Source organism: Rhinoderma darwinii, chromosome 10, assembly GCF_050947455.1.
Source record: "Rhinoderma darwinii isolate aRhiDar2 chromosome 10, aRhiDar2.hap1, whole genome shotgun sequence".
Lineage (NCBI taxonomy): Eukaryota > Metazoa > Chordata > Amphibia > Anura > Rhinodermatidae > Rhinoderma > Rhinoderma darwinii.
The window spans coordinates 64,187,932-64,210,496 of NC_134696.1; the positions used below are offsets into that span (position 1 = coordinate 64,187,932).

The 22,565-nt window shown below is 45.1% G+C and overlaps 1 protein-coding gene across 1 annotated transcript in view; it reads left to right on the top strand.

Annotated features, from left to right (window-relative positions):
* The window catches only part of LOC142662605 (serine/threonine-protein kinase SBK1-like), an 89,317-nt gene that overhangs the window by 41,570 nt on the left and 25,182 nt on the right, over positions 1-22,565 (top strand). The window contains exon 3 of the mRNA XM_075840817.1: positions 4,373-4,575. Within this exon, the coding sequence (XP_075696932.1) occupies positions 4,373-4,575 (203 nt within the window). The remainder of the gene's footprint in view (positions 1-4,372; positions 4,576-22,565) is intronic.

Below are 22,565 nucleotides of genomic sequence, written 5' to 3' on the forward strand. Positions count from 1 at the left end.
TAAAAAAAAGTGGGAGTGCTTCTTTTAGTATTATCTCACTCCACAGCTCAGGTATAAGCTCCCTCCCTCAAATATCCTCTCTCCTTCCTCTACCCCTCCCCATGGTGTCATCAGCAAAAATAGAAATAGTGCTATTAATCCCATCCTCTATATCATTAATAAATAAGTTGAATAATAGTGGTCCCAGCACGGAACCCTGGGGTAAACCGCTTATAACCGGGGACCATTCAGAGTAGGAATCATTGACCACAACACTCTGGATATGGTCCTTGAGCCATTTCTCAATCCAGTTACAAACTATACTTTCTAAACCTATAGTTCTTAATTTACCCATTAGACGTCTATGAGGGACAGTGTGAAATGCCTTTGCAAAGTCCAAAAACACTATATTCACAGCGACCCCTCTGACTAGGCTTCTGCTCACCTCTTCATAAAAACAAATCAGGTTGGTTTGACAACTTCTGTCCTTAGTAAAACCATGCTGGCTGTCACTTATAATACTATTTTTTGTCACATAATCCTGTATACAGTCCCTCAATAGCCCCTCAAACATTTTCCCCACGATGGATGTTAAGCTTACTGGTCTATAATTACCCGGGGAAGACCTAGATCCCTTTTTGAAAATTGGCACCACATTTGCCCTGCGCCAGTCCCTTGGCACTATACCAGTCACTAGAACATTTCTAAATATTATGAGGAGGGGGACAGAAATAACTGAACTAAGCTCTTTAAGAACTCTAGGATGTAACCCATCTGATCCCGGGGCCTTGTGTACATTTATTTTATTTAACTTAGCTTGGACCATATCTACATTCTGCCAATTCAGTATATCAACTGATATATTAACAGCACTGACAGCAGCTACATCAGCTGCTCTTTCTTCTGTTGTATATACAGAGCTAAAGAACCCATTTAGTAAATCTGCAGTGTCTTGATCCCCTGTGACCATCTCCCCATTACCACTATTTAAGGGTCCTACAATTTCAGACCTTGGCTTTTTTGCATTTACATACTTGAAGAATTTTTGGGGGCTTTGTTTTACTTTCATTGGCCACCTGCCTTTCATATTGTATTTTTGCTGATTTTATTACCTTTTTACAGATTTTATTAAGTAGTGCTGTGTCCGTGGAGTCCTCGGAGAGCGGAGGAGCTACCCCTGCTCCTCAACTATGAACTAATTCTGAAGCAGGAAACTGATGGCTCCCTGCTTCAAAATTGGGTACAACTGTATCTGCGGGACATAACCCCGGCGGCCCAGGACAGCGGGATACTGCCCGGAATCTGGGACTGCCCCTCTAAATTTGGGACAGTTGGGAGGTATGCAGCTTGACACCAAAATCACTCACTATGTCAGAAGAATGCTGCTTCTCCTGCTCAATGCATCCACTGGGCTCAAAACTCCCGCTGCCACGCTATTCACAAACTTTCCCCTCCTTGGCTTCTCCCCACAAGCTGTCACGCCGCTGTGGAGGAGGAGGTGGTGCCGGCATTATGTGAACATCTCACTCTCCAGCAGGCTCTTATGTTTTTTTCTTTGGTTAAAGGAACGAGCCCCGGCCCCGTGATGGGACTTGCTCCTTTCACCAAAGTGAAATCATAAGGGCCTCACTGTGAAAATCAAATCCAGCGCCAGAAAGCGGGCACCTTTTTTTTATTTATGGCCAGGTCCCTGACGGCAGTACAGCCAGTACTGCCCTGATGTATGCTTATAAAGACATAGATTGTCGCTGCTCAACTTTATTCATTCTGACAGAGGCATTAGGTCTTATTCAAATGGCCGAGTTCAATCCGTCAGAAACATATATGATGCTAGAAGTCACTGCTTCCTGGCGGGAATACTGTCCCATACTGTAATTATGTTTTCAATACGAGAAAGTAATCTCATGGGGAGGCAGTGACTCACAGCGTCATGGATGCTTTGATTCTAGAGGTATGGCTACCTGATCTATGTGTGGTCCAGGAAATGCAGCCAACACACGGGCCGTATCCAGGGGTGGATTAAGGGTACCATGGGCCCCGGGCACTTTTTCTAGTCTCAAAGGCCTTTGTGAGGGACGGGCCAGTGTGATTGTGGTTAGCTCCACCTGGGTTTTGTTCTGTGAACAAACTCACAGATCCACACCCTCTTGTTTTCATGCGATGATACTTGGGAGGTATCTACCAATGGGATTATATTTTGTAGAACTTTAAAGGTAAATTGCTGTTTGTTACCAGCTGTATGTTTTAGCCGTTCATTGGTGGGTTGTGCTTTATATACCCACATATTGGTTCTTTCTGGTATAGCCCCCGGAAGAAGCTACATGTGAAACACGTGTTGGGGTTGATCCCCCCATAGTTCTGGCCTGTATGCCTCCTTAATTGTACCTTTCGGCTGTCTGGTTTTTTATATTACTTTGCTTTGGATGGTTTATAACTATAGTCATCATATTACTTATGTACCAGTCTTTGCATGCACTATTTGTACTTTACTATAGAGGCTGAGGTACCCGACCTATGTGGGGATCCTTTTTCTATGGGTAATGCTACTGCCAATGTACTTATTTTTAACGATTTTGTCTTTCAATAAAATATTGTCTATTTTTCGCTAATAATGCTTCATATGTGATTTCTTATATAGGTGTTCATATTCGTATATCACACAGTTCATTTGAGTTGCTATATGCATGTATTAGCCCAACTATCTTAGTAGGTGTCATACATACATCTTAGACAAAGACACAGCCCGTGGAAACGCCCTGAGCCGCCATCTTTGGGAAAAAACAAGTTAGACTGAACTTTAAACTTTCCTGGGGTTCTATAGCCCATGTACATACGTACGTACGTACGTACGTACGTACGTACGTACGTACGTACGTACATCTAATAACCATTAACTCTCTATCTCATAATAATAATACATCTAATAATCATTAACTCTCTATCTCATTCTCAGCTTGATTATACAGGATAAACAAATTAACCCTTCGGTTACTTTCATTGTGCCAATCACAATGCCCTCTGTAGATAATGCCAGTCAAAATGCACCCTGTAGAAATTGCCCAGTTTAGATAGCGCCCCCTGTAGATATTGCCCCCAATGCTGCCCACAGAAGAAAAAAAAACATTCTCACCTGTCCCCATTCCCACGCTGTCCTCCAGCAACATAGCACTGGTCAGTAACTAGGCAGCATCATCCAGGGGTAACGGCGCAGTCAGCGTGATGACATCACGCTGACCGCGTCATTGTTAAAGCACCGAATGGCGAGGCGGGAACTCATAGTACCATCTCGCCCGCGCTATAGTAATTAATTGTATCCACGTCCTAAGGACACGGATACAATTGGGTAAGAGGTCCCGCATCAGCCCGGTTCATCTGAACCAGGTGTAATTTAGCAACCGGTTCGGGAGAACCGGGGCGAACATGGCCCCCTTTCATCCCCACGTGCCCAGATTGCCCTCATTGTAATCCGCCCCTGTCCGTATCCCACGGACCGAATACGGCTGTGTGAATAAGGCCTTAGTATTACTGCTAAACAGAAATTTTAACCTGGCTGCTTCCTGATGGATTCAAGCAGAGCCAGTTAATTTAGTAAAATGCCAATAATTAGTTTGTTACAGTACTTGAGGCGTGATTACGCCCTAGGTTAGTGTTTTAGTAGCCTTAGCTACTATGGACTGATATGTGGGATTTATTATTATTTTTTTAGCATGGAGGAATTTGTCGTGAAAGAAAATCAGTATGTGAGGGAAACTTCCTCTATTGGCACTCTGCCGACCTAGAAAAACTTTGATATACCAGGTTTGGGTTGTATACTAAGTTTGCTTTCTACAGTGTTTGAAGGTCCAGTCAGTAGGGTGTAAAACACAATCCAATGTACATTTTAGTTTATGGTCATAGTGGACTGTTGCTTAGTTTGGATAAATGAAGGAGGAGATAGGATAGAGATAGTAGGTGAAGGCTTTTTTTAAAAATAAAATAATGATTGCATCATGTCCCAAGTACCAATTGTCCTCCCGTCTCTCAGTACCATTTGGAATTAAGCACTATAAAGTAGGGGAAACAAAAAGAAGCTGGAAAGCCTCCCGAATCTAGGACTGCCTTGCTGAATCTGGGACACTGAAAATTATTTAAAACTCCAGTTATGTGGTAAAAAGGATTGTACACATTTAGAAACAAGGTTTTTAAGAAACAGCAGCACTCTCCAGTCTCATAAGTCCTTCCATTAGTTGAAACGCTATTAAAACTGTTCCATCTTCCTCTTAATTTTACAAATAATTTTGTCAGCTACTTGTGTCTGTAATAAAATGACATAAACTGTATTTAATGCCATATAGAATTATTTTATATGAGTGTCTGTATAGTAATTTGTTTTTATATTGTTCTAAATTTCTAGGTAATGTTATGGCTCTAAAACTGATGAAGAAAAGATCAACAAAGAAGGAGAATTTTCTAATGGAATATTGTGTGTCCTTATGTCTGGCATCACACCCTAATATTATTAAAACATTTGCAGTGGCCTTTGAAACCAATAGATATTTTTCATTTGCTCAGGAGGTGGCAACTGCTGGTGATCTGCATTCCATCATTGTGCCTCAAGTAAGTTTCTACATACAAAGGTAAATTTATAATCACATTAGTCTATTCAATATGGAAAAGCCCTGGAGCCACATTAAAAAGCGAGAACACGTTTCTGAGATTAAAAAAAATTAAATTCTGGAATGATTTCTACCCATATTACAAATAATGGCATGTATTGGTAAATCAGAAATTAGAGTGATAGCCGAAGTCTGGTAATTATGTTTATTAGGGTGTGTTCACATCAGCGCCGGCCTTCCGTTTATGGGTTCCATTAGACCTGTCCTTCGGAGGAACCGATGAATGGAAAGCCAAATGGAAACCATAGCTTCTTCTTGCATTGATTTCAATGGTAATGATTCCGTTGCAATTTCTTTCCGTTACGTGAGGTTTCCGTTTTTTTTGCGGAAACAATAGCATAGTCGACTAGACGGAAAGGTCTAATGGAACACATAAACGGAAGGCCGACATTGATGTGAACAGGCCCTTATACTAACAGCAATACATTGTTGCACAAATGACAACAGAATATCCAGCCGTATTGGCTTTGATTTTGCTTCTCTGTAACGTGTCACTTTGTTATAGCTAGAACAAGCTTACAAAATAACAGATCATTAGTTTCTGAGAAGCTTAGTCAAAGACAACCAATATCTTCTATAGAGATGAGCGAACCGGGACAACCGAACCCGGTTTCGGTCCGAACATCGGGAAAACTTCGGTTCGCAGCGAATCCGAACTTCACCAGGTTCGGCCGAACACGTTTTGACCGAACCCGGTCAAAAATATTATACAAATCGGCAGTCACTTGTGAAGGTGTTATTGAGGACAGGAGTGGAGGAGAGGTAACAGACTGAGAGCTACGTAATGGTAAGAGCAAAGTTCACAGCAGCACAGAATATTTCAGGAGAGGAGCGTGCAGATTCTCTCTGTGCTGCCTTAAACTCTGTGGACAGGTCAGGATCCTGTTTCTTTTAAATGCTGCACTGTAGCGCAGCCTTATATAGTGGATCGAGCGGGTTCCCCAGCAGCATTTAAAGGAAACAGGATCCTGACCTGTCCACAGAGTTTAAGGCAGCACAGAGTATTTCAGGAGAGGAGCGTGTGATTGGCTGCAGAGGCCGCTGCAGCCTGTGATTGGCTACAGAGGCCGCGGCAGCCTGTTATTGGCTGCAGAGGCCGCGGCAGCCTGCGATTGGCTGCAGAGGCCGCGGCAGCCTGCGATTGGCTGCAGAGGCCGCGGCAGCCTGCGATTGGCTGCAGAGGCCGCGGCAGCCTGTGATTGGCTGCAGAGGCGGTCACGTGACGTGCGTGACCGCCACTACAGCCTGTGATTGGCTGCAGCGAGCGGCGACATGGATGAAACGTCATCGCTGGAGGCCCGACAGGAGGAATGTAAGTGTAATGGCAGGAAGGAGGTGAAGGGAACAAGTGAGCCCTAATCTACCCACCGCCCTGTCCCTGCCTACTTGCAACGACCCGCCCTAGGCGACGGGGTACAACTTGGCGGCGGTCCCTACGCTGTCTAAGTGCAAGGGAGTACAAACAGGGAACACGCAAGGGAATACAGTAGCCCACGGAACGCCGCGAGGAAACGGAGCGGTGAATGAGCCAGTCAGGATCAGGAAGTAGTGGAGTATACAAACGGGAGCACGGAGCAGAAGCAAGCCAGGGGCAGAGCAACGCAGGATAAACGGAACTGAAGCAAGGCAGAAGCACGGCAGAAGCAGGCTGGAGCAAGGCAGCAGTGGGGCCAGGAATCCAAGAAGAATAACAAGCAAGGAGGAAGAGAAAACGGCAGGTATAAATGGACAGGGGGCGGGGCTAACTCTGACTGACCAGGCCGCGATAGGCTCTCCCACTCCTGAGCCTGCCACCCTGATTGGTGGGAGCAGGTGTCAGTCTCAGAGGTCTGGCCTCAGGTGTCGACTGATTAATCCTGGGAGTATACCCAGACGTAGTGCCTGGCAGATCCTTTACAGTACTCCCCCTTTTATGAGGGGCCACCGGACCCTTACTAAGAGGACCCGGTTTAGTGGGGAAGAGAAGGTGGAACCTCCTTATCAATACCCCAGCGTGAACATCTCGAGCAGGTACCCAAGTCCTCTCCTCCGGCCCGTATCCTCTCCAATGGACCAGGTACTGGAGGGAGCCCTGGATCATCCTACTGTCCACAATCTTGGCCACCTCGAATTCCACCCCCTCAGGGGTGAGAACAGGAACAGGAGGTTTCCTCGAGGGGGACCAGGACGGGGAGCAGCGTTTCAGGAGGGAGGCATGGAAGACGTCGTGTATGCGAAAGGATGGGGGTAGCTCCAGACGGAAGGATACAGGGTTGAGGACTTCAATGACCTTATAAGGTCCAATAAATCGGGGAGCAAACTTCCTGGACGGGACCTTAAGGCGCAAGTTCCTCGACGACAACCACACCAAATCCCCGACGACAAACCGGGGGTTAGCAGAACGTCTACAATCAGCCTGAATCTTTTGTACGCTCTGGGACGCCTCTAGGTTCTTCTGAACCTGGGCCCAGACTGTGCACAGTTCCCGATGAACGTCCTCTACCTCGGGATTATTGGAACAACCAGGGGAAACGGAGGAGAACCTAGGATTAAACCCGAAATTACAGAAAAACGGGGAGACCCCTGACGAGTTACTGACCCGGTTATTCAGGGAAAATTCGGCGAGGGGAAGGAATGAGACCCAATCAAATTGACAGTCAGAAATGAAACACCTTAAATATTGTTCCAGGGATTGGTTAGTCCTTTCCGTTTGGCCATTAGTTTCGGGATGGAAGGCGGAGGAGAAGGATAGATCAATCTCCAACTTTTTACATAAAGCTCTCCAAAATAAGGAAACAAATTGTACCCCTCTGTCCGAAACTATATTGACTGGGGCCCCATGGAGACGCAGAATGTGTTTCACAAACAAAGAAGCTAACGTCTTGGCGTTAGGTAGTTTCTTAAGGGGCACAAAGTGGCACATCTTGCTGAAGCGGTCTACTACCACCCACACCACCGACTTGCCCTGAGATGGAGGCAAATCGGTGATAAAATCCATGGAGATATGGGTCCAAGGTCTCTGGGGAATGGGCAAGGAACGTAGTAAGCCCGCAGGTCGGGACCTAGGGGTCTTGGACCTAGCACAGACCTCACAAGCGGCGACGTAAGCCCTAACGTCTTTAGGCAACCCAGGCCACCAATAGTTTCTGGTAATGAGGAGTTTGGTACCAAAGATGCCAGGATGACCAGATAGAGCGGAGTCATGGTTTTCCCTGAGTACCCTTAGCCGGTATTGCAGGGGGACAAACAGTTTGTTCCCAGGGAGGTTCCCGGGAGCTGAACCTTGATCAGCCGCGATGTCAGAGGCTAAGTCAGAATCAGTGGCAGAAACAATTATACCAGGGGGTAAAATACAAGCAGGATCCTCCTCAGAAGGAGGATTAGCCATGAAACTACGTGACAGTGCATCAGCCTTAATATTTTTGGACCCAGCCCTATAGGTAACCAAGAAATTAAATCTGGTAAAGAACAGTGCCCAACGAGCTTGTCTAGGATTAAGCCTCCGGGCAGATTCTAGGAAAACCAGATTCTTGTGGTCAGTAAGGACCGTTACCTGGTGTCTGGCCCCCTCCAAGAAGTGACGCCACTCTTCAAAAGCCCATTTAATGGCTAAAAGTTCGCGGTTGCCAATATCATAGTTACACTCCGTGGGCGAAAACTTCCTAGAGAAGTAAGCACAGGGGCGGAGATGGGTGAGGGAGCTGGTACCCTGGGACAAGACGGCCCCCACTCCCACCTCGGACGCGTCAACCTCCACAATAAATGGCTCCCTTTGGTTGGGCTGAACCAGCACGGGGGCAGAGATAAAGCACTTCTTGAGGGTCTCAAAAGCCTGGACGGCCTCAGGGGGCCAATGGAGGACATCAGCACCCTTGCGAGTGAGGTCCGTAAGAGGCTTAGCGACGACCGAGAAGTTGGCAATAAATCTCCTGTAATAGTTAGCGAACCCCAAAAAACACTGCAGCGCCTTCAGGGAGGCAGGTTGGACCCATTCCGCCACAGCCTGAACCTTGGCAGGGTCCATGCGGAATTCATGAGGAGTGAGGATTTGACCTAAAAATGGTATCTCCTGTACCCCAAACACACATTTTTCGGTCTTCGCAAACAGATTATTTTCCCGAAGGACCTGGAGGACCTTCCTGACATGCTCCACGTGTGAGGACCAGTCCTTGGAAAACACCAGTATGTCATCAAGGTACACTACAAGAAAATTACCCAGGTAATCTCTCAGAATTTCATTAATAAAATTCTGGAAGACGGCAGGGGCATTACACAACCCAAAGGGCATGACTAGGTATTCGAAATGACCTTCGGGCGTGTTGAACGCAGTTTTCCACTCATCCCCCTCTTTGATGCGGATAAGGTTATATGCCCCCCGTAGATCGAACTTAGAGAACCATTGGGCCCCCTGAACCTGATTAAAAAGATCCGGAATCAAAGGAAGGGGATACTGGTTCCTTACTGTGACCTTATTCAAGTTCCGATAATCAATGCACTGCCTAAGACCACCATCCTTCTTCCCCACGAAGAAGAAGCCAGCACCTACAGGAGAAGTCGAGGGGCGAATGAAACCCTTGGCCAGGCATTCTTGGATATACTCCCTCATAGCTTTACGTTCAGGACATGAAAGATTAAATATCCTCCCCTTAGGAAGCTTGGCACCAGGCACCAAATCGATGGCGCAATCGTAATCTCTATGAGGGGGCAACACCTCGGAGGCCTCCTTAGAAAACACATCAGCGAAGTCCTGAACAAACTCAGGAAGCGTGTTTACCTCCTCCCGGGGAGAAATAGAGTTAACCGAAAGACATGACATCAGGCAATCACTACCCCATTTGGTGAGATCCCCAGTATTCCAATCAAACGTGGGATTATGCAGCTGCAACCAGGGAAGACCTAATACCAGATCGGACGATAATCCCTGCATCACCAGTACAGAGCACTGCTCCAAATGCATGGAGCCAACACGGAGTTCAAAAACAGGAGTATGCTGAGTAAAATAACCATTAGCAAGAGGAGTGGAGTCGATACCCACTACCGGGATAGGATAAGGTAAATCAATAAAAGGCATTTTTAGAGACATAGCAAATTCCACAGACATGATATTAGCAGATGAGCCCGAATCCACGAAGGCACTGCCAGTGGCAGACCGGCCAGCAAACGAGACCTGAAAGGGAAGCAAAATCTTATTGCGTTTAGTATTAACGGGAAATACCTGTGCGCCCAAGTGACCTCCCCGATGATCACTTAGGCGCGGAAGTTTTCCGGCTGCTTATTCTTGCGCCTGGGACAGGTGTTCAGTAGATGCTTGTCGTCCCCACAATAGAAGCAGAGACCATTCTTCCTGCGAAACTCTCTACGTTGTCGAGGGGACATGGAGGCCCCGAGTTGCATAGGTACCTCCGAGTCCTCCGTGGAAGAGCGAGGAGACGGGACCTCGGGGGGAATCGCAGGGCAGTCAGAGGGGAAAACATTGAAACGTTCATGCTGACGTTCCCTGAGACGTCGGTCAAGTCGTACTGCTAGGGCCATAACCTGGTCTAGGGAGTCAGAAGAGGGGTAGCTAACCAGCAGATCCTTCAGGGCGTCAGATAATCCTAACCTAAACTGGCACTTTAGGGCCGGGTCGTTCCACCGAGAAGCTACGCACCACTTTCTAAAATCAGAACAGTATTCCTCAACAGGTCTCCCACCCTGACGTAATTTCACCAGCTGACTCTCGGCTAAGGCAGTCCTGTCAGTCTCGTCGTAAATGAGACCGAGGGCAGAGAAAAACCGATCAACGGAGGAAAGTTCAGGGGCGTCAGGAGCCAAGGAGAAGGCCCACTCTTGGGGCCCTTCCTGGAGTCGGGATATAATGATACCCACCCGCTGGTTCTCGGAACCTGAGGAGTGAGGTCTTAGGCGGAAATAAAGTCTGCAACTCTCCCGGAAGGAGAGAAAAGTCTTACGGTCTCCTGAGAACCAGTCAGGTAACTTGAGGTTGGGTTCTAAAGGTGAGGGGTACTACAAAGGCAGCGTCAGACTGATTGACCCTCTGAGCCAGGGCCTGGACCTGTAGGGAGAGGCCCTGCATCTGCTGGGTCAGGGTCTCAAGGGGGTCCATGATAGCGTCAGCGTAGAAGAAATGGTAGACTAGGTAAGGGCTTGTTATTATGTAATGGCAGGAAGGAGGTGAAGGGAACAAGTGAGCCCTAATCTACCCACCGCCCTGTCCCTGGCTACTTGCAACGACCCGCCCTAGGCGACGGGGTACAACTTGGCGGCGGTCCCTACGCTGTCTAAGTGCAAGGGAGTACAAACAGGGAACACGCAAGGGAATACAGTAGCCCACGGAACGCCGCGAGGAAACGGAGCGGTGAATGAGCCAGTCAGGATCAGGAAGTAGTGGAGTATACAAAAGGGAGCACGGAGCAGAAGCAAGCCAGGGGCAGAGCAACGCAGAATAAACGGAACTGAAGCAAGGCAGAAGCACGGCAGAAGCAGGCTGGAGCAAGGCAGCAGTGGGGCCAGGAATCCAAGAAGAATAACAAGCAAGGAGGAAGAGAAAACGGCAGGTATAAATGGACAGGGGGCGGGGCTAACTCTGACTGACCAGGCCGCGATAGGCTCTCCCACTCCTGAGCCTGCCACCCTGATTGGTGGGAGCAGGTGTCAGTCTCAGAGGTCTGGCCTCAGGTGTCGACTGATTAATCCTGGGAGTATACCCAGACGTAGTGCCTGGCAGATCCTTTACAGTAAGTATGAACGTATTTTTTTTATTTTTTATATGACATTAAAATTGTATTTTCCGCGGGTTGCTGAAAGAGTTAGTGCAGCCCATTTAACTCTTTCAGCACCCTGGACAGTACCATGCTCGGCGCACGGAAATTACAGGTTCGGTCAGAACTAGTTTGGTCCGAATCAAACTTTTTCGTGAAATTCGGCGAACTAGCCAAACTGAACTTTTCATAAGTTCGCTCATCTCTAATCTTCTACAACAGAACAGAAAGATGCTAACATCTCTGTAAGCAAAATAAACATAATTACTAACCGTTGGCTATTGCTCAAGCTTCTGATTTACCATTTTTTCTATTCAGTAAGTAATTTTTTTTTATCTTTTACAGTTTTTGCAGCTGCCCTTTTCTCTGGCTAATAGAGGGGGTCTAAGCAAGGGACCCCACTCTATGACCGACTTATGCCTTAATATGGCATATGGACAGGTTTTTTTTCTTTTTGAATCAACCCCATTAACTCTTTAGTTTTACTAGCACATAGGCATCTAGAATCGAATTCAGCAATTTCTGCATTATATGCTTACTTCTTGTTAGATCAGTTTATAGTAAGCAAAAGGGTGAGACTTATCAAGGCAATTAACCCCTTCCCTCCGCAGCCAATTTTCGTTTTTTCATTTTCCTTTTTTTCTCCCTGCCTTCCAAAAGCCATAACTTTTTTTTAGGTTTCCGTCGACATAGCCATATGAGGGCTTGTGTTTTGCGGGACCAATATGTAGTTTTTCATGGCACTATTTATTGTACCATATAATATACTGGGAAACTGAAAAAAATTCTTTGTGGGGTGAAATGGGCGTAAAACAGTAATTTCGCCATTGTTTTTTGGGTTTAGTTTTTACGGTGTTCATCATGCAGTAAAAGCAGTATGTTAGATTTCTTCTACAGGTTGATATGATTATGGAGTTACCAAATTTCTATAGTTTTTTTTTATATTATACCAATTTTACAAGGAAAAAACAATTTGTTAAAAAATAGTTTTTGCATCACCAGCTTCTCAGAGCCATAACTTCTTAATATTTTTGCAAGTGAGCTATATGAGGGCTTCATTTTTTTAATCAAAACTATTTTAAGGTACATGCATTTTTTTCTTTTGTAACATAAGATTTTTATTTTGTATGCAGATGAAAAATAAGGTTTACAAGAATGATTCTTCAGCAAAGATTACAGTTCACTTAAACAATCTGAACTTAAACAAAAAGTAAAAAATAAATGTAAAACAATACATGTTAGGCTTCGTTCTCATCTGCGTCAGGGTCCCGTTCCGACATTTTGTCGGAGCTTCCCGTCAGAACGGTACCCTGACTGTAACAAATTTCTGCTAAAGAAGGTGGTGAGAGGTCCTTCCAATGTTTTGCTATCTTATTTCTTTCCACAATTATAGTGTGAGCTATCACTGTTCTATGCTCAAAAGGGAAAATATAATGATCCACAAGAGGAGACTTTGTTCAGCAGATAGCTTAAAGAGGCTCTGTCACAGATTATAAGCGCCCTATCTCCTACATAATCTGATCGGTGCTGTGATGTAGATAACAGTGGTTTTTATTTTGAAAAATAATCATTTTTGAGCAAGTTATGAACAAGTTTAGATTTATGCTAATTAGTTTCTTAATGGACAACTGGGCGTTTTTAACTTTTTACCAACTGGGCGTTGTAAAGAGAAGTGTATGACGCTGAGCAATCAGCGTCATACACTTCTCATCGTTCCAGCCTAGCTTCTTTCATTGCACACACAGCGTGATCTCATTGTGAATGACAGCAAAGCGTGATCTCGCGAGATCACGCTGTCCTGTCACTTACTCCCACATTAACTTTACCAAAGTGTCTTGAGAGTGAATAGACATTGCCTCCAGCCAGGATGCGATGTCTATTCACACTCCCGACACTTCGGTAAAGATTCTGTGGGACATACAGCACAGCGAGATCATGCTGTGTGTGCAGTGAAAGAAGCTGGACTGGAACGATGAGAAGTGTATGACGCTGATTGGTCAGCGTCATGCACTTCTCTTTACAACGCAAAGTTGGTAAAAAGTTAAAAAACGCCCCTTGAGGACCAAGCTAATTTTGGCCTTCAGGACCAGACCCATTTTTTCAAATCTGACATGTGTCACTTTATGTGGTAATGACTTGGGAATGCTTTTACCTATCATAGCGATTCTGAGATTGTTTTCTCGAGATTTATTGTACTTTATGATAGTGGAAAAATGTAGTCGATAAATTCAATATTTATTAGTGAAAAACACCAAAATTTTGTGAAAAATTGCAAAAATTTGCATTTTTCTACATTTAAATGTATCTGCTTGTAAGACAGGCATTATACCGCACATAATAGTCACTAATTAACATCCCCCATATGTCTACTTTAGATTGGCATCGTTTTTTTGAACGTACTTTTATTTTTCTAGGATGTTACACGGCTTAGAACTTTAGCAGCAATTTCTCACATTTTCAAGAATATTCCAAAAGGCGATTTTTACAGGGGGCAGTTCAGTTGTGAAGCGGCTTTTAGGGTCTTATATATTAGAAACCGCCAAAAAGTCACCCCATTTTAAAATCTTAACCCCTCAAAGTATTCAAAACAGCATTTAAAAAGTTTCTCAACCCTTTAAACGTTTCACAGGAATTAAAGCAACGTAGAGGTGAAATGTCCAATTTTCAATTTTTTTTTTGCAGAAATTCATTTCTAATCTATTTTTTTTGTAACACAGAAGGTTTTACCAGAGAAATGCAACTCAATATTTATTGCCCAGGTTCTGAGGTTTTAGGAAATATCCCACATGTGGCTCTAGTGTGGTAATGGACTGAAGCACAGACCTCAGAAGCAAAGGAGCACATAGTGGATTTTGGGCCTCCTTTTTATTAGAAAATATTTTAGGCACCATGTCAGGTTTGAAGGGCTCTTGCGGTGCCAAAACTGTAGAAATCCACCAAAAGTGACCCCATTTGGGAAACTACACCCCTTGAGGAAATTATCTAGGGGTATAGTGAGCATTTTGACTTCGCAGGTTTTTTGCAGAAATTATTGGAAGTAGGCCGTGAAAAGGGAAATCTAGATTCTTTCAAAGAAAATGTAGGTTTAGCTAATTTTTTCTAATTTCCACAAGGACTAAAGGAGAAAAAGCACTGCAATATTTGTAAAGCAACTTCTCCCGAGTAAAACAATACCCCACATGTGGTAATAAACGGCTGTTTGGACACACGGCGGAGCTTAGAAGGGAAAGAGCGCCATTTGGCTTTTGGAGCTCAAATTTAGAAGGAATGGTTTGTGGAGGCCATGTCAGATTGGCAAAGCCCCTAAGGGACCAAAACAGTGAAAACGCCAAAAAAGTGACTCCATTGAGAAAACGACACTCCTTGAGGAATCCATCTAGGGGTGTAGTGAGCATTTTGACCCCCACAGGTGTTTCATAGATTTTATTAGAATTGGGCAGTGAAAATAAAAAAAATAATTTTTCTTCAATAAGACGTAGCCTTAGCTCAAAATTGTTCATTTTCTCAACAAATAAAGGAAAAAAAGAACCCCAACATTTGTAAAGCAACTTCTCTGGAGTACGGCAATATCCCACAAGTTGTCATACTGCTGTTTGGGCACACGGCAGGGCTCAGAAGGGAAGGAGCGCCATTTGCTTTTGGAGTACAGATTTTGCTGCATTTTGTTTCCGGTCGCTATGTCGCATTTGCAAAGTCCCTGTGGGACCAAAACTGTGGATCCCCCTCAGAAGTGACCCTATTTTGGAAACAACACTCTCAGGTATTCACCTAGGGGTGTAGTGAGCATGTTAACCCCACATGTGTTTTGCAGAAATTCGTGTGCACACGATGTGGGTGAGTGAAAATTGGATTTTTTTCCATAGATATGCCAATATGTGGTGCCCGGCTTGTGCCACCATAACAAGACCGCTCTCTAATTATTATGCGGTGTTTCCCTGTTTTAGAATCACCCTACATGTGGCGCTAATCTTTTGCCTGGACATTCGACAGGGCTCAGGAGTGAAAGAGTACCATGTAAAACTGAGGCCTAATTTGGCAACATATAAAGTATTGGATCACAATTGCAGGGCTCTGATGTGAAATAATAAAAGAAACCCCTGACAAGTGACCCAATTTTGGAAACTGCACCCCTCAAGGCATTTATTAAGGGGTGTAGTGAGCATTTTCACCCCACATGTGTTTTCCATAAATGATTGCGCTGCAGAAGGTGCAAATTCAAATTTTTCCGTAGATATGCCAATTCAGTGGCAAATATGTCGTGCCCAGCTTGTGCCACTGGAGACACACAGCCAAAAATTGTTAAAAGGGTTCTCCTGGGTATGGCGATGCCATATATGCGGAAGAAAACAGCTGTTTGGGCACACTGTAGGGCTCAGATGGGTGGGAGCGCCATTTGGCTTTTGGAACGTGGAATTTGCTTGGTAATAGTTTTGTTTGGAGTCTTACTGGTGTTTCTGTTTATAATGTGGGGGCATATGTGAGCTGGGCAGAGTACATAGGCATAGTCAGGTGGTATAATAATAAGGTAAAAAAAATAAAATAATCCGTAGATGTGTGTTACGCTGTGATCGATCCTTTCTGCACAGGCCGGTGTCACACTGATAAATGTCCTTCCTTATCCCCCTTTTGGTCCACACTCCGCACCTTTGCAGTTTGGGGAATTTTGCTGGGAAAGTGTTGTCCTGATATAATAGGGGCGCCCTCGCTTCCAGCAGATATGTTTGGGCCCTCCCCTTCCTGGTTCCCTAATTTTAGTGCCTTCAGGGGCGTAACTAGGAAAGACTGGGCCCCATAGCAAACTTTTGACTGGGGCCCCCCCTCCCCCGGGTGTCACACAACCCCCCCACCTTGTAGATAGTGCCTTTTTTACAAACCCCCCCTTTTGATAACGCCATACAGCCCCCTGTAGATAACGCCATACAGCCCCCTTTGTAGATATCTACAGAGGGGGCTGTATGGCGCTATCTACAGAGGGGGCTGTATGGCGCTATCTACAGAGGGGGCTGTATGGCGCTATCTACAGAGGGGGCTGTATGGCGTTATCTACGGGGGGCTGTATGGCGTTATCTACAGGGGGACTGTGTGGCATTCCCTACAGGGGGGTGTATGGCGTTCCCTACAGGGGGGGACTGTATGGCATTCCCTACAGGGGGGGACTGTATGGCGTTCCCTACAGGGGGGACTGTATGGCGTTCCCTACAGGGGGGGCTGTATGGCGTTCCCTACAGGGGGACTGTATGGCGTTCCCTACAGGGGGGGCTGTATGGCACTATCTACAGGGGGGGGCTCTATGGGGCTATCTACAGGGGGGCTGTATGGTGCTATCTACAGGGGGGCTGTATGGCGCTATCTACAGGGGGGACTGTATGACGCTATCTACAGAGGGGGCTGTATGGCGTTATCTAGAGGGGGGACTGTATGGCGTTATCTACGGGGGGGCTGTATGGCATTATCTACGGGGGGCTGTATGGCGTTCCCTACAGGGGGGGCTGTCTGGCGTTATCTACAGGGGGGACTGTATGGCGTTCCCTACAGGGGAGGCAGTATGGCGTTACCTACAGGGGGGCTGTATGGCGTTACCTACAGGAAGTCTGTATGGCGTTCCCTACAGGGGGGTCTGTAGGGAACGCCATACAGCCCCCCCTGTAGGGAACGCCATACAGCATCGTCCCCCCTGTAGGGAACGCCATACAGCCCCCCCTGTAGGGAACGCCATACAGCGTCGTCCCCCTGTAGGGAACGCCATACTTCCACCCCCTGTAGGGAACGCCATACAGTCCCCCCCACCTGTAGTGAACGCCATACAGCCCCCCCCTGTAGGGAACGCCATACAGCCCCCCCTGTAGGGAACGCCATACAGCCCCCCCCAGTAGGGAACGCCATACAGCGTCCCCCCTCCCAAAAAAATGCGACCTACAGTGTGTCCTAATAAAAGACATGTATCCCCTATCCACAGGATAGGGGAGACATGTGTGATCGCTGGCAGCGATAGGGAGAACGGGGGACTGAAAGTCCCCCTGAAGTTCTCCATGACTAACCTCTGACTTCCGGCGTCTGTGTCGGCAGCTCAATAAAAATAGTAAAAAGTAGCGCTGGTCACACATGCGCAGAAGCGGGACCGGCGCTCCATTCATTTCTCCGGAGCTGCCGACACAGACGCCGGAAGTCCGAGGTGAGTGATGGAGAACTTCAGGGGACTTTCAGTCCCCCGTTCTCCCTATCAATGCCAGTGATCACACATGTATCCCCTATCCTGTGGATAGGGGATACATGTCTTTTGTTTAATGGCAGAGCGGGGAGATACCTCCCTGCTCTGCCGTACTGTTCAGTGGCGTCGCGCTGTAGCAGCCATAGCGGCTGCTAGCGGAGCCTCCGGCCATGCTGGGGGCCCGTGCCGGTGGGCGACACGGGCCCCCTCATGCCACGGGCTCCGTAGCAGCCGCTACTGCTGCTACGGCGGTAGTTACGCCACTGAGTGCCTTGATACATCGCCTTTTGAAACAGAAGAAATGTTCCCCTCGGGCTGCACAACTGGATATTTTTCTTTCCTGACTTATTGGAGCCTTAAGTTATTTTATTTTTTCATCGACGTAGTGGTATAAAGGCTGTTTTTTTGTGGAACGAGCTGTAGTTTTTATTGGTACCATATTGGGGTACATGCGACTTTTTTAACACTTGTTATCCTTTTTTTTGGGAGGCAAGGTGACAAAAAAACAGCAATTCTGGCATCGTTTTTTAGGTTTTTTTTATACAGCGTTCACCATGCGTTATACACTACATGTTACCTTTATTCTGCGGGCCAATACGATTCCGGCAATACCTAATTTATAGAACTTTTTTATAACTTTTTGCACAATAAAATTACTTTTGGAAAGAGAATGTATTTTTTTCTGTCGCCATGTTGTGAGAGCCATAACTTTTTACATTTTTCCGTCGATGGAGCTGTATGAGGGCTTGTTTTTTGCGAGACGAGTTATAGTTTTTATAGTTACCATTTTTGGATACATGCGACTTTTTGATCACTTTTTATTTCAATTTTTGGAAGACAAAGTGACCAAAAAAACAGCAATTATGGCAGTGTTGTTTAGTTGTTTTTTTTTTACAGCGTTCACTGCGCTGGATAAATAACATAGTATTTTTATAGTTTAGGTCGTTACGGTCTCAGCGATACCAAATATGTATGGTTTATTATTTTTTTCAATAATAAAATGACTTGATAAGGGAAAAAGCGGGAGATTGTGTTTTATTTTATTACTTGAAACTTTTATTGTATGTTTTACAACTTTTATTTTTACTTTTTTTACACTTTTTTTTATAGTTTTCTTTAGTCCCACTAGGGGACTTCTAGGTCCAACTGTTTGTTTGATGTTCTAATACATTGCACTACCTATGTTGTGCAATATATTGGAACTGTCAGTTCTTCACTGACAGCAAGCCGATCAGGCTCCGGGGGGCTTAATCAGCTTATGTAATTGCAGACAGGAGTCCATTGTTAGGGCTCCTGTTGCCATAGTAACAGTCGCCAGCCTTGCCATCGCATGGCAGGTTGCCGATTTGCTACAAACCTCTAGGATGTAGCGATCGCAATGGATTGCTGCATTGAAGGGGTTAATGCCAGGAATCGGAGCTAGCTCCGGTTCCTGTCGATAGATCGGGGTGTCTGCTGTAACATACAGCGGACACCCACTGCTGATGACACCGGCTCAGCTTCTGAGCCGGAAGCTGAGCCGGCGCCATCTTGCCGATGGTACCAGAAGCCTTTTAGGCTCCGCTGCCGAGCGGGGCATAGGAGGCTTCCGTTGCTGGCAGACCGGGAGGTAAGTATTAGGCCTCCGATCGCCTTGGCAGCCACCAGCAACCCAGCGATCACGTTGCTGGGTTGCCGGTGGCCAAAAACTCCTCACATGCTGCGATCTCTATTGAACGCAGCATCTGAGGGGTTAATCGGCCGGATCGGATGCTAGCTCCGGTCCTGGCCGATACCCCAGGGTCCCAGCTGTAACATACAGCTGTCACCCGGCGGTGATGGTGAGGGCTGAGCTAGCTTCATATCCATCACGTAAAGTAACGTGAAAACGCGTTAAGACACCAGTTTTCATCACATTACTGCACGTGATTGGGCGGGAAGGGGTCAAGAAACTAATTCGCATAAATCTAAAATTGTTCATAACTTGCTCAAAATTTATTGTTTTTCAAAATGAAAACTACTGCTGTTATCTACATTACAGCGCCGATCAGATTACGTAGGAGATAGGGCACTTATAATCTGGTGACAGAGCCTCTTTAATTGGGTATTTGCAAATTTGAGTAATGAGAGTTCCTATGGCTGTCCATAATGCATTAATCACTTTACAATCCCACCAAATATGTTTTATACCTGCATAAGAAGCCTTGCATTTCCAGCAATTAGATGATGCATCCTCAAAACTTTTTGATAATTAGGCTGGATTCACATGAACATGTTCGGTCCGTAAAGGACGGAACGTATTTCGGCCGCAAGTCCCTGACCGAACACACTGCAAGGAGCCGGGCTCCTAGCATCATAGTTATGTGCGATGCTAGGAATCCATGCCTCGCTGTGGGACAACTGTCCCGTACTGTAATCATGTTTTCAGTATGGGACAGTAGTTCCATGGAGAGGCAGGGACTCCTAGCGTCGTACATAACTATGATGCTAGGTGTCCGGCTCCCTGCAGTGTGTTCGGTCTGGGACTTGCGGCCGAAATACGTTTCGTCCTTTACGGACCGAACATGCTCGTGTGAATCCAGCCTTTAAGTGGGGTGAGATATCACCTATATATCATTTTCCTTGTATTTTCAAAGTGGTTAGAACATTTAGAAATCTTAGAAATATTGCGAAATCACTCATTCCATAGATCAGTAGAGATGGATACTCCCAACTCTTCCTCCCACTTTGGAGAGAAAGGTAGCTGGGATGGAACATTAGCCTCAATTAGTGTATGGTATATTTTAGAAATGCCTTTTAAGGCCTCATTCACACGGGCATACTTCACGTCCGTGTTACATGTGTTAAAACAACGGACGTCACACGGACCTATGCAATTCAATGGGTCCATTCAGAAATTCAGTGTTTGTGAAGCAGCGTGTGTCCTCTGCGTGAAACTCACTGCATGTCATATTCTTTTGCGTTTTTTGCGCATCATGCACCCATTGAAGTCTATGGGTGCGTGAAAATCACGGGCAGCACACAGACGCACATCCGTGTGCTGTCCGTAATTCACGCAACATTTGCTAAAGAAATGATGAGAAAAAGAAAATCACCTCTTTCAGTTTTTTTTGCTGACATAAAAAACGCGTGACATACGGATGCCATACGCACATAAAAACACAGACACGCACCATAAACAGATGTCACACGGAACTGCAATGCACGCAAAACGTTGAATTTTTACGCACGCAAAACGGACACGCTCGTGTGAGTAAGGCATTGTGTAGTAATTTAAATAGTAAAGTGAGGGTACAGGTATTTGGGAGTACTTATTTAGAGAGTTCATGTTTCATTTGCAAGTATTTGTAATATTCTTTATGTGGAATATAAAATTCTTCCTTCAAGGCCCTTTTACACCGGCCAATAAGCGACAGGTGCAGCGAGCGACGATCAACGGGACATCGTTGATAGGCGCTCGCTTACTCCTGTTACACGGAGCTATGATAGGGACGAGTGGTCATTACTCCGATTGCTCGTCCTCATACATTATTTCAAGTGTCCCCTGTAGACCATTCATTTGCTAGGGTTTATGTTTTTTCCTTTATTGGAGAGCTGGTTTCTTCATCATCTGTACCAAGGTCCCATTTTTTTTAGGAAATTCAAGGTATCTGTGGGTGAATGTATATTGTAAGTGGTCCCATTTCTGTTTACAATTAATTTGACAGTGTATCTCCATTTGTAGCTTATATTGTGGTCTCTGGATTTTAGCTATAACTCTATACCATTCTTGGATATTAAAATATACAAAGATGATAATGGAGAATTGAACACGGACCTATATAGAAAAGAAACTGCCACAAACAGTCTGTTAGATGCTGAGAGTGCACACTCTAATAGCACTATTAGGGGAATTCCCAGAGGTGAATTTCTGCGCCTAAGACGCAACTGTTCAACCTTTGAAATTTTCAAAGAGAGAGCTGCAGAATTAAAATTAAGACTACAGATGAGAAATTACTCTAATAGAAGCATAAAAGAAGGCTATAATATAGCATTACGAACAAACAGGACTGATCTCCTAACCCCAAAGAAAAAAGATCTTGAATTCCCACGTCAACCAAGATTCATTACCGACTATCATGAAGACTGGAATATTACGCTTGACATCTTAAACAAACATTGGCATGTTCTAAAAACAGACATAGATCTAGGCCAAATTTTAGGAGAAAAAATTACCACAAGTTATCGTAAGGGTAAAAGCATTTCAGATATGTTGGTTTCGAGTCATTTCTCTCGAACCAACAATCAACAAAAAATCCTTGCACCAGGATTCTACCCTTGCAAACTATGCAGGGCATGTAAAATTCTAAAAAGCACAAAGACTTTTTTGGATGGGTCAGGAAAAATCTACACCATAAGGGAACACATTAGATGTTCATCAACAGGCGTTATTTACTGCCTCGAGTGCCCTTGTGGCCTCAGATATGTAGGCAAAACAAAAAGAGATTTGAGGGTCAGAATCAGAGAACATTATAAACTATGAGAAAAATAAACTAGATAGTCAAGCGTACAATAAACCCTTTACCCCGACCCCAATCGCAAGACATTACAAGCAACATCACAATCTAAACTGGACAAATCTCAAAGGATGGGCAATCTGCCAACTCAAAATGGGTATAAGAGGAGGCAACTTAGATGAAGCCCTTTTAAAAAGGGAAAGTCAATGGATATTTCAGATGAACTCAGTTAGTCCAAATGGCCTAAATGAGAGTTTTAATTTTGGTTGCTTTCTGTGAATATAAGCTTTGCACCAAAGGAGAAATCCTAATAAATTTATATTAAATAATAAAGATATTTGTAGCCCATAACCTAAAATAATTGATCCTATCTGACATTCCAGCACAAGCACGTGAGGAATAAATTGCAATAATTTAATATGATAAATAATTAGCTTCAAACTGTCCTTCCCTCTAAGTGGTTTCAACTATTTGAATACTACTTATGAAAGTCACTCTAGTACAAAAT